Source organism: Lycium ferocissimum, chromosome 3, assembly GCF_029784015.1.
Source record: "Lycium ferocissimum isolate CSIRO_LF1 chromosome 3, AGI_CSIRO_Lferr_CH_V1, whole genome shotgun sequence".
NCBI lineage: Eukaryota > Viridiplantae > Streptophyta > Magnoliopsida > Solanales > Solanaceae > Lycium > Lycium ferocissimum.
In genome coordinates, this window is record NC_081344.1 from 7,295,682 (window position 1) to 7,314,166 (window position 18,485).

The 18,485-nt window shown below is 32.3% G+C and overlaps 1 protein-coding gene and 1 pseudogene across 1 annotated transcript; both read left to right on the forward strand.

The window, feature by feature from the left end:
- The first annotated feature begins 7,294 nt into the window (after positions 1–7,294).
- Positions 7,295–8,181, forward strand: LOC132050890 (cysteine-rich receptor-like protein kinase 25). The gene has a single exon (XM_059442229.1). The coding sequence runs from the start codon at positions 7,417–7,419 to the stop codon at positions 8,149–8,151; it is 735 nt and encodes a 244-aa protein (XP_059298212.1). The 5' UTR covers positions 7,295–7,416; the 3' UTR covers positions 8,152–8,181.
- A 932-nt stretch (positions 8,182–9,113) lies between these two features.
- LOC132048644 (putative cysteine-rich receptor-like protein kinase 12) lies at positions 9,114–11,139 on the forward strand (annotated as a pseudogene).
- The last annotated feature ends 7,346 nt before the right edge of the window (positions 11,140–18,485 follow it).

The window sequence follows — 18,485 nt, forward strand, 5'->3', positions numbered from 1 at the left end:
TTAAATATATATTATATATATTATATATATGTACTATATACTATATATATTATATATATGTACTATATACTATATATACTTATATATATGTACTATATACTATATATATATATATATATATATATATATATATATATATATATATATATATATATATATATATATATATATATATATATATATATATATATATATATATGTATGTATGTATAACTTAACATATATATACTTTTATATATGTACTATATACTATATATACTTATCTATATGTATAACTTAATATATATACTATATATATACTATATATATATATATACTATATATATACTATATATACACTATATACTATATATACTATATATGTGTATAACTTAATATATATACTATATATACTTATATATATGTACTATATACTATATATACTATATATATATGTACTATATACTATATATACTTACTTATATATATATGTATATATATGTACTATATACTATATATACTTATATATATACTATATATACATATCTACTATATATACTATATATACATATCTACATATCTACTATATATACTATATAAACTTAATATATATACTATATATATTTATATATACTATATATATTTATATACTATATATACTTATATATGTGTATAACTTAATATATATATATATATACTATATATACTTATATATATGTACTATATACTATATATACTTACTTATATACTAATATGTATATATATGTACTATATATATATATATACTTATATATATACTATATATACATATCTACTATATATACTATATATACTTAATATATATACTATATATATTTATATACTATATATACTTATATATGTGTATAACTTAATATATATACTATATATACTTATATATATGTACTATATATATATATACTTACTTATATACTTATATGTATATATATGTACTATATACTATATATATATATATATATATTATATATACATGTCTACTATATATACTATATATACTTATATATATATACTATATATACATATCTACTATATATACTATATATACTTAATATATATACTATATATATTTATATACTATATATACTATATATACTTTCATTTTTATTTTATTTTTTAATTTTTTTAGTTTAGCAAGGTCAGGTTCGATTTTGCAGTTTAACGGGATCTAGGTTTCAAAAAATCGGAACCGGACCGTAAACAAAAACACGATTAACCGGAACCGGTTAATCGGTTCTACCGGTTCCGGTTCAGGTTCGGTTTAACTGTCCGGTTACAGTTAAAACCCGATTACACCGAACCGGTTGCCACCTTTACTTGATGCAAAAGAGTAACTCTTACGTTTCAATTTAGAGATGACATATGAAAAATAAATGTATCGGAAGTGCTTTTTTTAATCATACTAGATGGTCTATGCCCGTGCGCCCAACACTTCGGATTATAGTGTATCTATGTATATATAATTGTGTTTAGATAATGATAATATATATATATATATATATACTATATTCAAAATACGATTAATATAACATTGCAGTTTGTCTTCCGTGTACAAAACTTTATTTTATTCGTGTTTGCTACGAAAATTTATTAATACTTTTTAAAAGAGAAGACTTGTTTAAAAAGAAACTATTTTCCTCTCTTTGAGATAAAACAATAGCAATATTTAAGCATCAGTTGATACTTTTAATTTTAATTCGATTAATTTAACGGTGTAAAATACTTATTATTTTTATCAAATTTTGATTTAGATAATTCTAATTCAAATTATTAAATTAATTTTACATGTTTAAAACGAAACAAAGTAGAAATTGATTTTTTTCCTTATTCTAAAGAGTCCATCATTATTGATTTAATTGTTTGATTTTCTAAGCATTTGTTTTTTAACATTGTTTGTTTTAGAGAAAAGACATCATTTCCCCACGGAACTTGAAGCGTAACTCACTTTAGCAACTAAACTTAGCTGGTAATTATTTATCCCCCTAAACAACTTAACTGATAATTATTTACCCCCTTAACGGGTGACGTGGCAGAAAGTGTACTCAATCTCTTAAAAGCGTGGGAGGAAAAAATAAACACTAAAAGTGGTCTCAATTGTACGGATGTCATCTTCTAATTGGATGATATATTAAGATTTTCTTAATATTTTTATTTTCCATTTTAAATTAACTTTTTCCTTTTCTTTCTTATTCTTTCCCTTCTCCTTCTTCCAACCCCCCCACCCACGCCTCGCACACCCGCCCTCCGTCACCGTCACCCACCACCACCTTCACACCCACGATCTCCATCACCACCACCATGCACCGCTACCCATCGCCCGATACCGACCAACAAGCCACGCTTCTCTCCTTCAAAACCAACCCATCCTCCACCCTTAAGCCACCTCAAGTAGCCCCACATCCTTCCCACCATCCTTTTCCTCATCGAGTTTCTAAACCCCAATTTCTCAGTTTTTATTCAATACCCGTAAGGTTCCATCCTAATTCTCTTAATGGTTTTCCTTTTTTTTTTTTTTTTTTTTTTTTTTGTTGAAAGGGGTGGTTTAAAGTTTGCATTTTTCATGTTGTTTGGTGAAGGTTGGCGGTTGGTTTTAGGGCTTTTCATGGTATTGCGGGTGATCTCTTGTATTGTGTTGGGGCTATTTCAAATTTTTGCAAAAATTACATTAACATTTGCTAGTTATTTTTTTCGAATTTGAATGGAAATGGAATGGTCCAAGTAGAGCGAGCGACAAATTTTCGGTGAAGAAATGCTTAATTTCTTGATGAATTGCACGAAATGTATATACCTCTTTGTTGGATAATTTTTTGTTTCTTTCAATTTAGTTTCTTTCACTGAGTGCAAGTATTTGTGATTTTTGTTTCAATACCTTCGTCAAGATTTTTTTATGGGAAGAGACGAATTTAACTTTGAATAAACAAAAAGAAACGAAAATTTGTGGGGTGAAGAAGAGGGGCTGTGGGGTGGGATGGGGTGGGGTGGAGAGAAAAATAATAAAATTTCTTCAAGTGATGGTTATTTTACGAGTTCAAATGGACCGGTGTGTGGCGAAATTGTTGATAGTTTTTTCTCAGTTGAATAATGAAGAAATTGAAATTGCCTCAGTTGAAGAAATTGAACATTGCAATTTCTTCAATAATGAAGAAATCACAATGCAGCTGGGGTGGGGGTGGAGGGGCGGAAGAAGGTGGGTTTGGTTGTTTGGTTGGGGGTGGGGGTTGGCGTGGTGGTGGTGGTGTTCTTCAATAATGAAGAAATCACAATGCGGTAGGGGTGGGGGTTGGCGTGGTGGTGGTGGTGTTCTTCGATAATGAAGAAATCCTGAAATGCGGTACAGGGTGGGGGTTGGCGTGGTAGTGGTGGTGTTCTTGATAATGAAGAAATCACAATGCGGTAGGGTGGGGGTTGGCGTGGTGGTGGTGGTGTTCTTCATAATGAAGAAATCACAATGCGGTGGGGTGGGGTGGAGGGCGGAAGAAGGTGGGGCGGCGGTGGTGTTGGTGGCAGTGGTGCAAGTGTGGTGAGAATGAGGAGAAAGTAGAAGAGAGAAAAATAATAAAAAAAAATAAAAAAATGAAGAGTTGTTAATTTTTGACGTGGCAATGACGTGGCAATGACATGGATGATGTAGCTGATGACGTGGCGCGAGTGTAATACACTCAAGTGGTCCGGAGCCGCTAAGGGGGGTAAATAATTATCAGTTAAGTTGTTTAGGGGGGTAAATAATTACCAGTTAAGTTTAGTTGCTAAAGTGAGTTTTGCTGCCAAGTTTAAGGCTCTTTGTTTTATTAATATGGGCTTCACATTTTTTTTTAATATTGCTTGATTCTATTAATATGGGGTCCACTTTTTTTTTTCCCGTGAGTTTGGATGTGGTCGGTTCCACTTTTTTTTTTCCTTTTTTTTTTTTAAAGGGACAACGGACGATGAAGCATGGGTCTAAACCCATGCTTTATATAGTTTCTTCTTTTTTTATTTTTATTTTTTATATTGCTTGGTGTCGTTTAGTATGGGGCCCACTCTTTTGGACATTATTAGTTTGCATTATTTTTATGTATATTATATATATATATATATATACTATGTTCAAAACACGATTGATATAACATTGTAATTTGTGCTCCGTATCTAAAACTTTATTATATTAGTGTTTGCTAAGAATACAAAGTCTGCACTTTTTTTTTTTGACATTGTTTATGTTTTTAATATGGGATTCACTACTTTTTTTATATATATAAATATATTGCTTGATTTTGTCAATATGGGATACTATGTTCAAAACACGATTAATATAACATTGTAGTTTGTGCTCCATATTTAAAACTATATTATATTAGCGTTTGCTACAAATACGCATGGTGTTTAATATGAGGCCCACAATTATTTTCACATTTATTAGAGTAAGGAAAAAAGAAAAAGTAATTAAATTCTATCTTATTTTAATATATAAGTATTTTAAGTATATTCTTGTACAATAATTTCATTTGCTCCCACTAATGGATTGATACGCACGCGGTAATGAATCCATCATTATTGACTTAATGAGATACTTTGGAAATTACATGAATATTGTTTGATTTTTTAATATGGGGTGCACTTTTTTTTTGACATTATTAATTTGCATTATTTTTATGCATATATATATATATATATATATATATATATATACATATATATATATATATATATACTATGTTCAAAACACGATTAATATAACATTGTAGTTTGTACACCGTATCTAAAACTTTATAATATTAGTGTTTACTACGAATACAAAGTCTTTTTTGACATTATTTTTTTTGAATATAGGGTTCAATTTTTTTTTTTTTGGATATTCTTGATTTGTTAATATGGGATCCACTTTTTTTACCGTGAGTTTGGAGATGGTGGGTTCCACTTTTTTTTTTTTAATATATTGCTTGATGTTGTTTAGTATAGGGTCAATATATATGGGCCTACAATTTTTTTTTTTTTTACAATTTTTTTTATGGGCATGTTTAATATGAGGCCCAATATTTATATATATATATATATATATATATATACTATGTTCAAAACATGATTGGTATAACATTATAATTTGTCTTTCCAGTATCTAAAACTTTATTATATTAGTGTTTTCTAAGAATACAAAGTCTGCACTTTTTTTTTGACATTGTTTATTTTTTAATATGGGATTAATTTTTTTTATATATTGCTTGATTTTGTCAATATGGGATACTATGTTCCAAACACGATTAATATAACATTGTAGTTTGTCTTTCGGCATTTAAAACTTTATTATATTAGTGTTTGCTATGAATACGCATCGTGTTTAATACGGGGCCCACATTTTTTTTAACATTGTTTGTTTTTTAAATATGAGATTCACTTTTTTTTTCAATATTGCTTGATTTTGTTAATATGGGGTCCACTTTTTTTTTTTAATACTGGATGTTGTTGAATATGGGGCCCACAATTTTTATTTTATTTTTTACATTTTTTTAAGGGCCTGTTTAAAATATGGGGCCCAAATTTTTTTTTTTTTTTATGTTTGGTTGGGGGGGGGGGGGGTGTTTGTTTTTTTATGTTTGGTTGGGGGGGGGGTTTGGGGGGGGTCCACACACGGACGACGAAAGAAGCACCAACCAGTGCTTCTAATATAGTAGAAACATGATTGGTATAACATTATAATTTGTCTTTCCTTTATTATATTAGTGTTTACTTTTTAGAATACAAATATTTTTTTGACATTGTTTATTTTTTAATATGGGATTCATTTTTTTTATATATTGCTTGATTTTGTCAATATGGGATACTATGTTCAAAACACGATTTTTTTTTTGTGCTCGCATTTAAAACTTTATTTTTTAATATGGGATTTTTTTTTAACATTTTTAAATATGAGATTCACTTTTTTTTTCAATATTGCTTGATTTTGTTAATATGGGGTTCACTTTTTTTTTTAATACTGGATGTTGTTGAATATGGGGCCCACAATTTTTATTTTTATTTTTACATTTTTTTTTAAGGGCTTCAAAACGAAAAGAAGCACCAAGATTAATATAGTAGAAACATGATTGGTATAACATTATAATTTGTCTTTTAAAACTTTATTATATTAGTGTTTGCTAAGAATACGCATTTTTTTGACATTGTTTATTTTTTAATATGTTTATATATTGCTTGATTTTGTCAATATGGGATACATGTTAAAACACATTTTTTTAACATTGTTTGTTTTTTTAATTATATTATGTTTCTTGATTCGAATACGCATCGTTTTACGGGGCCATTTTTTTTTTAACATTGTTTGTTTTTAAATATGAGATCACTTTTTTTTTGTTAATATAGGGTTCGCTTTTTTTTTTTAATGTTGTGTGAATATGGGGCCCACAATTTTTATTTTTATTTTTACATTTTTTTTAAGGGCCTGTTTAAAATATGGGGCCCAATTTTTTTTTTTTTTTTTTTTTTATGTTTGGTTGGGGGGGGGGGGGGGTCCATGTTTGTTTTTTTATGTTTGGTTGGGGGGGGGGGGGTCCATGTTTTGGTTGGGGGGGTTCCACACACGGACGACGAAAGAAGCACCAACCGGTGCTTCTAATATAGTAGAAATAGAAATGTAAAGGGCAAAGATGGATGAATTACTCTCGCGGTACCAATCAAATGGACTATGGAAAGATTAATTCGTCAAATGATGGAGATTTGTTTTTTTTTTCCACATTTCCCATCAACTATACAATTACTATCGCCTTTTTTATTTTCCTCCACAAGACTACAACAGTCAAACAACACGTGTCCTCCGCGGCTCCAAGCAGAGTCCATTTCATTGCCCCATAAACAGTTATTTCTTTCATTCCAATTAATGTAACGATTTTTTAGGCACGAAATCTAAGAAAGAGTTTTTCACGATAATCATAGTATTCGAGTCAGTTTGCGAGCACCTCGACTAATTTCACAGGAAAACTGCTATCTCCCATCAGTATATGTGCGAGGTGATTAGAAGAAATCACTTAATATTTTTACCTCCGCTAACCAGGGTAAAACAAGAAACTTAAATTTAAATTATTTTTAAACAATAAAAAATGTCATTTTTTTCCTGAATAACTAAATAAGAAAATAATGTCATATAAAATGAAAAAGATAAAAGTGTTTGAAACCGGAAATAAGCATTAGAACCATGGGCGGAGCTAAAGGGGTGCAAAGGGATCAATTGAACTCCCTTCTTTGAAAAATTATGTACATAGGATAAAAATAACTTATATATATATATTATATATAAGAAATATATATAAGTCGTTAAATTCCCTTGGCAGAAGAACTTTTTTTTAAATCCCCTTACTTGAATTCCGCTACTGATCAGAACCATTTAAGATGTGATCCCCAACTGAAAGGACTACACAGCTTTGATTTACACACATGATGCCTGCCAAAAACTTCCCTATATTTCATATTTTCTGCAGCATTCTCTTTGCTGCAATTACCTCTGAAGACCCTTGGAGATACGATTGCGAATTAACATCAACTTGGAGCACTCCAAATAATAGTACTACTATTTACAGAGACAACTTTAATGCTCTGCTTACCACTTTGTCCTCAAACGCCAAAAATCAAAATGGATTCTTCAATTCCAAATCTGGCCGCGACACTTCAGACACAGCCTACGGGATGTTTCTCTGTCGCGGCGATGTTTCTGCTGATATTTGTAAAAAATGCGTCACGAATGCTACTAAAGACATTGTGAAGTCATGTCCGTTTCAAAAAGAGGCTGCGGTATGTTATGATTATTGTATGTTACGCTATTCGGATAAGAATATATTCGGCACATGGTATCAGTATTTTGTTATTGATAGCCCCGATGATAGACATAACGTCAGTGAACCACAAAAGCTTGACAAGGTATTGGCGAATTTGATGAATGAATTGGAAACTCGTGTTGCTAATGATGATCGGAAAGACAAGAAATTTGCAACCCAAGAAGCTAATTTCACCCACGGTCACAATGTATTGTTGAATTCTGTAATCATCTCATCTAAAAATTTAATTATGTTTTCAAAACAAGTTTTGTTGGCGGCGAAGTCAAAGGGAGATAAGGAAGTTCAAATGAATTTCTTTCCTGAAAAATTGTACTGTGCAAATAGGGCAAGAAACTGAATTTCCTCTGCTAATATATGAACTGTTGAATCAGGGACAAACTTAGCATTCAAAGTTTGTGCGTTCATCAGCGATCTCAAGTTAACAATAATAACTGAGTTCACATCTAATATATACAGATATTTAGTTGAACTTCTTATAATATATGCATGATATGAGCAAACTGTTTACCCCGAATTTGGATAATCAATTAAATTTGTGAGTGAGTATAGGATATGTGGTTGAATCTCAATCTATTTGATGGAGAAAAGGGGTATATGAATATAATACGAGGAGGTAGCTAATGATCGGTGGACTACTATGCACTTGTATGTTTGTTAATATATGAGTGTTACTTGATTGAAGAAATGTAAGAAATAAACACAACAAAATATGGGCCGAAATCTGATATGAGAGAGATTTATATAGTTTGCTATTACAATGAGTTTGTGATCTGAGGAGCCAACCCCTTTCAAAGGAGGGGGGTGAGCTCTCTTTATAACCATGCCTCCATAGGCTTCATGCAATATAAATCATTAAAATAATAAGAAGAAGGACAACTCTGAGCGGATTAGGTTGGGTTAGGTTGGCCGTACGGTCTGACACACGCATGGTTGGCGGTTGACCATGGCAAGACGCTAGCGATGAGTGTCAATTGTGTAACGGCTCAACCGGACCAACGGCCATGACAACCCGGACCAATGGCCATGAAAATACGGACCAAATGATGATCTTCCCTCTCTTCCTCCGATCTCTGGTCTTATCGATTTTTAACATATGTCCGATTTTTACCGTATACACAAACACCATTGGTTCCCCTGAACCCCTAGATCCGTTCGCTGTGTTGAATGCACTTGACATGTGGAAAGGTTCTATTTTAATGGTAAAGACATTCAAAAATTGTTTTTGATCACCTGTTAATTAATCCTAGACAGGACACTCTGGTTACTTTTTGAGTCTCCTTGTATAACTTTGGCCCAGTCATGGCGCCTCTTTTGCTTTTTATTGGTCAAGCAGGTGAAAATCCTTTTTTTTGCAAGCATCGAAGATGATCATAGAGTAAAATGGCCTTTTTAAGCAAGAAATACGATTATTGCCATTGCAGTTCCAGTTATTTCCATAGTGTTTATCACTCTGACTGTGGGATTCAATTGCCTCAAAAGGAAAGTAAATGCTAATCGTACGACAGAAGGTAAGGCGTCGAGTCGAGTCGAATGTGTTTGGTACGACAGAAGTTATTTTTAAGAAAAATATTTTAGAAGTTATTGGATTGTGTTTGATTGGCGGAAAATGTTTTCCTCTATTAAATGGAATAACTTGCGTCAACTAACGTGCAGTAGACATTGTTATTAATTTCGGGTACTCAAAAGTCTGTTGCCAGAAAACATCTTCTAGGAAAATATTGTTTGTCAAAAGTATTTTTCATGGAAAATGACTTTCATTATACAAAACACTTTTCAATTTTTTTAATGTTATTTTTAATAAGTAATACACATTTTTTTCAGAAAATATTTTCTACTTACCAATCAAACACTTGAAAGCAATTTTCAGGGATTTTTTCCGCTTCTTTTTTGTTATTAAGCTTTCAAGCAATTAACTAATTAACTGCTTAAATTTGGTATTTTTCTCAATTATCTTGTAGATATAAATGAAGGTTCTAATGTCAAATCCTTGCATTATGACTTCGGTGCTATTCAAGATGCCACAAAAAACTTTTCCCTTGGAAACAGAATTGGCCAGGGTGGATTTGATGATGTGTACAAGGTAAACTTTAGTTTGTTTTATGTTTTTTTTGGTTAAATAGGTAAACTTTAGTTTAATTTGGAGAAGACAATTGAAAATGTTCCTATTTCCTTAATTTAAGTTACATACACTATTAATACAAATGATTTTTACACTATCAGATCACTCAAAGATACCTAAAAATACGAGACTTCTAATCTTGAAAATAAGGAAGTTTAACTGCTACGTTATGTAAATATGATCCGATGGATATTATTTTTTTTGTATTGCCTGTGTATATAACTCAAAATCGTTAATTTGGTGATTCTCCGCTCATCTAAAGGTTTTCACTTGTGACAATTAATATTAATAATTATCAGGGTAAACTTCCAAATGGGCAAGAGATTGCTGTGAAAAGGCTTTCACAAAGCTCAAATCAAGGAGCAGAGGAGTTTAAGAGTGAGGTTCTACTGGTTGCTAAGCTGCAGCATAGGAACTTAGTGAAACTATTGGATTTTGTCTGCAAGGAGTAGAAAGGATACTCATTTATGAGTTTGTGCCCAACAAAAGCCTCAACTACTATTTATTTGGTTGGTATTGAATGTTGATCCAATATAATGGATGTATGTGTTTGTTACGATGAAAGTCAATATTTTGGAAAAATATTTTCAAAAATAACTTATATATTTTTCGATATTTGGTTGGAAATGAAAAATATTTATTGGAAGATTGAAAGTAATAATATTAGCAATTTTGGTACAAGCTTTAAGTATTAGAATATAAAGATTGATAGTTAAGAAATTGTATCATGATTTTTGGCTGAATTCTTCTTTTGATGATCGGTTGAATTACATGCAAATTTACATGCAACAAAATATCTTGAATGGTTTAAAGGTAAATTTACATGCAACAAAATATCCTGAAAGGTACAATCCCCCTTGTATGAAGAGAGTTACTTATATGTTTTTGAGCCAAACAGTGATGTATATTTTAATATTCTTCACATATATATAGATGCAGAGAGACGAAGGACATTGAATTTGGCAGTTCGTTTGATGATTATTAGGGGCATCGCACGTGGACTACTTTACCTTCATGAAGATTGTCCTCTAAAAGACTAAAAATCGTGCATCGTGATCTCAAACCAAGCAATATACTGTTAGATGCAGAAATGAACCCAAAAATATCAGATTTTGGAATGGCCAGGATTTTTGGAGCTGATCAAACTCAAGGCAACACAAAGAGGGTCGCTAGAACATTGTAAGTTTTGACTCTCATCATTTGTTATCAGTGGAGACGAATCTAGGACAGGTTATGTAGATTTAACGGCACGAAAAATAATTCAAATACATACATATAATAAAGGAAAAGAGGTTAAAATTTATCCATGTATTATTCGAAATTGAGCAAAACTTTGTGATCTGTTGTATTTTGGGGTTAAGCTTATACTCCTGCCGTCGTTGGAAAAAAAATTCTCGTGACATGAAGTATAAAGGATAAGTTTAACTGAATGTCAAAAGTAAATAGGCAAAGTTAGACATTTTTCTTAAAGTAATTTGACATGTTGGGCCCACTCATCTCATAATACAGCTTCATTAATAGCAACGAAAAATGCGAGACAATTTACCAAGGGCAAGAGTACGAATGGACCCAATACTCTATCTGAACTCACTCCTTCCACATATTTGCCTCTACCACTATTAAACAAATAGAAATTAGCTATGGAATCCGTTACTCCTAATCTGTGGCTAAATAGGTTATAAATAATAAAATCTTTTGTCAATCCAGCATTGGTCTGTTGTTAAATAGAATTAAACAGCAAATTTTTGTTATTTAGCGACAGAAATTGTCCATCATTAATTTCTATTTTTGTTATATGCACTTTCATGTTTGTAATTGCTGCTACTCACATTTTTAGGGTAAGTTTCACAAATGGCCTCTTAACTATCTTTTTTTCCACAAAAGTCATTTAATTATCGTTTTTATACAAAAGTCGCTTAACTATCATTTTTTTTTCTCACAAAATTCACTTAACTATCATTTCTAACACAAAAGTCACTAAACCACTTTCCGGTGTCATAAACCACTTTACGGTGAATAACTCATCTTTTGCCCTCTTTTTTTTTTAAAAAAAAAAATTCTAATAAATTAAAAATTACTTAAAAAGGTTCAACTCGATCTGACCCAACCCGACCCAAAATTACTTACTACTCCCTCTGTCCCAATTTATAAGATACGGTCCGGATTTTGAGTCAAAACTATTTAATTTTGACTGTGAATTTGAGCATGTAATCTTTAAGTTTTTTGAAATAAAATGTACGTATTTGGAAACTACGTAAAAAAAACTATAAGTGACAATAATTGACAATTCAAAATATTTAAAAGATATACGAAAAAATTACAGTCAACAAAATACTTTTTTGAATCTCGAAATCCGAAAAGTGCCACATAAAATGAGACGGAGGGAGTAAATTTTTTGGGTCGGGTTGAACTTTTTTAATTAATTTTTATTTATTAGATTTAAAAACCGTGAAGTGGTTTAGTGACACCGGAAAGTGGCTTAGTGACTTTTGTGTTATTATACTCAAAGTTAAGTGACTTTTGTGTCAGAAACGATAGTTAAGTGACTTTTTGTGAAAAAAAGTGATAATTAAGTGATCATCTGTGAATTTTACGCCACATTTTTACCACTAGTACTACTTTACAAGTGGATAAATACTAATTATGGGCATGATTTTACTGTTTGGTAGTCGTTATATGTCCCCTGAATATGTAATGTATGGCCAATACTCTATCAAGTCTGATGTCTTCAGCTTTGGCGTCCTAACGTTGGAGATTGTAACTGGCAAGAAAAATAGTTCCTTCTGTGAATCAAATGAAGCCAATGACCTTCTCAGCTATATAAGTCTCAACACTCTGCGTTTAACTTGTATTCACAGAGAAGTAATGAAATTTTTTACTTCCAAAGACTTTTATGCCTTATTTTCCATCCTATTTGCCTTATTAACAATTGAATTTAAGTTATACTATACGCTATCAATATAAAGAAATCTGACACTGTCAGTATAATTTATGATGTTATATACGTTGCTTGTCTTATTTTTCATCCTAGATTTGCCTTATTAACAATTGAATTTAAGTTATACTATATGCTATCAATATAAAGAAATCATACAGTATCAGTACAATTTATGATGTTATACATTACTTGTCTTATTTTTATCCTAGATTTGCCTTATTAACGATTGAATACAATTATATACACACTATCAGTGTAAAAAGAAAAGTTATACTATCAGGTGCCATTAACTTATTGTAGTCAGTGGCGGAACTAGAATTTTTACTAAGGGATGTCAAATATGAAAAAATAAATGTATGAAGAAATTAAGGGTATTCAACACATAGTGTATATATACCAAAAAAAAAAAAAATCTTTTTACGTATCTACAGACTACACAGTGTAATTTTCGAGCGAAGGGGTGTCGCCTCTTGGACACATGTGGCTCTGCCACTAATTCATGAGTTAGGTAACATGCGTTATTTTCAAGATTACAAATCACATAAGTTAACTTATAGCTTGTAGATATCCTTTAGCTAACATGACGATAAAGTAAAAACTTATACTAGGTTGCAAAACTCATTTTGAACATATTGCAAATGTATCAGTGCGCATCGAACTCTGAATTAATTTTTAGCTTATATCCACTAACAGTATTATAACAAAATTTTTACATGATCAACATAATTTAACCCGTGGTCCGTAAATGTTGCAGGCTTGGAAGCACCGGAAGGAAAAAACACCTTTAAAGTTGATTGATTCAATTCTAGAAGAGTCTTATTCTGAACTTCTTAGGTGCATACAAATTGGATTTTTGTGTGTACAAAAAGTTGCTCACAGAAGGCCTACAATGGGCTCAGTTTTTCTAATGCTTAGTAGTAATTCAGTAGCTTTGCCCATTCCTCAATGACCAGCTTTTTTTGCTCTTAGTAAAACGGAGATCCGGCCCAAAGAGTTCACATTTGATGAATATTCTTCAAGCATGTATACAGATGAATCATCTGTTACAAAGACAATGACAAATGACATTTGTATATAGAAGTTTTGTGTTTTAAATTTAGTGCAAGTAATTAGAAAAGCAATTTTGGAATACTACAAAATATCATTCAAACGAATGTCTTTGGACATAAACATCATATATAAAAAGCTTTGACTTTAACTTATACATTGATATAAAAAGCTTTGACTTTAACTTATATACTTTGACAATGTAAAAAAAAATAATAATAAAAAAAATTATCAAAATATTCAAAAGAAATCTGTAGATAATATAAAATGTATGTGTTAAATAAGATGAACCTCGGACCTAACTTTACCCTAAAGCTAGTTCATAAGATGAGTATTAGTCAAAATTATATAAGGAAACCAATTTCATATCCCACAACCGAGTAGGACAATTAAATTTATGAGAAAGGAAACTTAAGTGATGAAAATGAAAAACAAATTTGGTCCAAAAGGATTATCAATCAATCAGATCATCAAATCCAAAGCCGAGCCGAGCTGAGCGACGATGACGGCACAAGGGGAGTCCCTTTTCTCAACTCTTAAAGCGTTAGAAGAAGTGTTTCTCTATATAAGCACATATATATCACTTTCCACCACCAATGTGGGAGAATGGTCACTTGGAAAAGTTACATTTCCAAAATTTTACTTCCCTCCAATTTTGTTTCCCTTCATTTCCAATTCACACTTCATCTTTAAAGCTCACTACTTGGTGACTTTAAATCCCAACAATCCCCCATATGAATGGGGAATGGCTATATTATGGATGAAAAACTGTGTGATTTGCAAGCAAGGATTAACCGCATCTGAATAAGTAGGTTTCCCTTTGAACTTTCCATAGTGAACACATGTCGGATATACTCGATCAATCGGTAGATTTGATATCTTTGAATCGTCGAACTTTGGTGTATACCTACACAACCTCATGTCACACAATTAACCCTTTAACCATCTTTTGTTCTCATTGTTTAGTTCGTTTCAGCCATGAACCACGCCTAGTCATGTAAGTGAATAGAGAATTGGCCTTAAAAAATTCTCCTTGAGGCGGCTTACACTTCACACTTACATAGGTGATTCCTAAAAGTGTAATACTAAGAAACCATTAAAAATCGTTAATGCTTTATCCTTGGTACTGAACATTGTCTTCATCATGAGAATGGACCAAAAATTTTGTTTGACAATGTTGAACAGTCAATCATAGCTTTGTTTGATCTTCTTGAACCTAGATCTTGGGATCTCCAGTCTTCTAGGTAGAGTTACTGCCATGTTGACTTGTCCTCAGCCGTAGTCCCATTCCCTTTGATGAAGTCTCGACCGCCTCTCTAGCTAGGTCTTTTTTTAGCGGATCCGACACATTATCCTTTGACCTTACATAATCAATTGTGATAATTCCACAAGAGAGTAATTGTCTAGCAATATTATGTCTTCGTCGTATGTGATGAGATTTGTTGTTATACATAACGCTTCCAGCCCTTCCTATTGTCACTTGACTTTCGCAATGTATGCATAAAGGTACCAAAGATTTGGCCAAAATGGAATATCTTCTAAGAAATTCCGGAGCCATTCAGCTTCTTCACCGGCTTTGTTTAAAGCTATGAACTCAGACTCCATTGTAGAGCGGGCAATATAAGTTTGTTTGGATGACTTCCAAGACACTGCTCCTCCACCAATGGTAAAAACGTATCCACTTGTGGACTTAGTTTTAGCTGAACCGGTGATCATCCAATTTGCATCACAATATCCCTCTACAATGCGCATGATACAATTCTAGTGCAAAGCGAAGTCTTGTGTGTATTGTAAATACCCCAAAACTCGTTTCATTGCCATCCAATGAGTTTGGTCGGGATTACTTGTGTATCGGCTTAATTTACTTATCGCGCAAGCTATATCTGGCCGTGTACAATTCATGATGTACATTAAACTTCCCAACACTCGAGCAAACTCCACTTAAGACTTACTTTGACCTTTATTTCTCGCAAAATTATGGTTTAAGTCAATTGGACTTCTTACTACCTTGAAGTCTAAATGTTTGAACTTTTCAAGTACCATTTTGATATAATGAGATTGAGACAATACTAGGCCTTGAGGAGTCCTATGGATTTTAATTCCTAGCATTAAATTGGCAACTCCTAAGTCTTTCATATCAAACTTACTAGCAAGCATACGCTTATTATCATTTATGTCGGCAATGTCTTTACTCATTATTAGTATGTCATCAACATACAAGCAAACAATGACCACATGATTTGGAGTGTTCTTAATGTAGACACATTTATCGCACTCATTAATCTTAAATCCATTTGATAACATTGTTTGATCAATTTAGCATGCCATTATTTCTGCTTGTTTAAGTTCATAAAGTGACTTAACAAAATCCCATACCTTATTTTCTTTTCAGAACCACAAACCCTTCAGGTTGTTCCATGTATATTTCTTCCTCCAAATCTCTATTTAAGAAGGCTGTTTTAACATCCATTTGATGAACTTAAAGGCCCTACACGGCGGCCAACGTTATTAACACCCGAATAGATGTAACTCTCGTTACCGGCGAGTATGTGTCAAAATAATCAAGGCCTTCTTATTGTCTAAAACCTTTGACAACAAGTCTTGCCTTGTATTTGTCAATAGTGCCATCATCTTTCATTTTTCTTTTGAAAATCCATTTGGAACCTAAAGGTTTGTTCCCTGGAGGAAGATCAACCAACTCCCAAGTATGGTTGCTTAAAATGGACTCAATTTCAATATTAACTGACTCTTTCCAATATTGTGCTTCTGAAGAAGACACTGCTTCCTTAAAAGTTTAAGGCTCTTTTTCCACTAAGAATGTCAAGAAGTCTGGACCAAAGGAAGTATATGTCCTTTAACTTTTGCTATGTCTTGGGTTCTCCTCATTAGGAGTACTTTCCTTTGTCTCTTCCCGAGGTTATTTAGATCTTTCGGTAGACCACTCACATTTCTCTTTATACAGATAAATGTTCTTAAAAAATTCTGCATTATCTGATTTCATTACCGTATTAATATGAATGTAGAGAATTTCTGAACCATAAACCGATATGCTTTGCTATTTGTGGCATATCCTATGAAAACACAATCTGCGGTTTTTGGTCCTATTTTCACCCTTTTGGGTTTAGGAACTTGTGCCTTAGCTAGACACCCCTACACTTTGAAGTACTTCAAGCTGGGATCTCTTATTTTCCATCTCTCATATGGAATGGATTGTGTTTTTCTATGGGGAACTTGATTAAGTATTCTATTAGCCGCAATAATAGCTTTCCCCACAAGGATGGGGTAAACCGGAACTTACCGCAAGGCATTCATCATCTCCTTTAATGTTCTATTTTTTCTTTCTGCAATCCCATTGGATTGTGGAGAGCACGGGCCAGTTGTTTAGTGAATAATGTCATATTCCAAACAAATTTCTTCAAAAGGAGATTCATATTCGCCGCCTCTATCACTCCTTGTCATTTTAATTTTTTTGTTAAGTTGAGTCTCCACTTCACTTTTGTATTGCCTGAATGCTTCATCTTTACTATTAAGTAAATAAATATAGCAATAACGAGTGCTATCGTCAATGACAGTAATGATATACTTATTTCCACCACGAGATGAGTCACTTCATGTCACATATATTCAGGTGAATTAAGTCTAAAGGATTTGAATTCCTTTCAATTGACTTGTAAGGATGTTTAACATACTTAGCTTCCACACAGATTTGACATTTTAAATTATCGCATTCAAATTTAGGCAATACATCCAAATTAATTATTTTTTGCAAGGTTTTATAATTGACATGTCCTAAACGGTAATGCCATAAATTATTTGACTCAAGCAAGTAAGACAAAGCAGAAATTTTATTATTATCAATGACCATTACATTTAGTTTGAAAAGGCCCTTTGTAAGGTAACCTTTTTCCTATGTACATCTCGTTTTTACTTATTACAACTTTTTTTGAAACATAAACACACTTAAAACCGTTCTTCACTAGAAGTCCGATAGAAACTAAATTTTTCCTAATTTCAGGAACATGACCGACGTTGTTGAGAGTCACCATCTTGCCATAAGTCATTTTCAGAAATATCTTTTCATAACCTTGAATCTTGACCGTTTCAGAATTTCCCATAAAAATGGTCTCGTCGGGTCCGGCGAGAGCATATGAAGTGAATGCTTCTCTAACAACATAATGTGGCGAGTGGCGCCAGAATCGATCCACCACTCTTTAGGATTTCCCACAAGGTTGCACTCAGACAGCATAGCGCACAAGCGCACAAGTCATCAACTTCCTCATTTGTTTCAATCATATTAGCTTGACCCTTTTTCTTTTCCTTTTTCGGAGCACGACAATCTGTAGCTTTGTGTCCGATTTTTCCACAATTGTGGCAGTTTCCCTTGAATCTCTTCTTGTCAGGATAGTTCCTTGGTCCTGACGTCTTTTTCCTCTTTTTAGGATTCGTTGGAGCAGTTTCAACAATATGTGCTCCCCCTATTGATGATCGCCCACTGATAACGTCCAAATTCACTCTATTAATTAGAATGAGTACGGTCGTATGCAAATATAATTTACCCAACTATGAG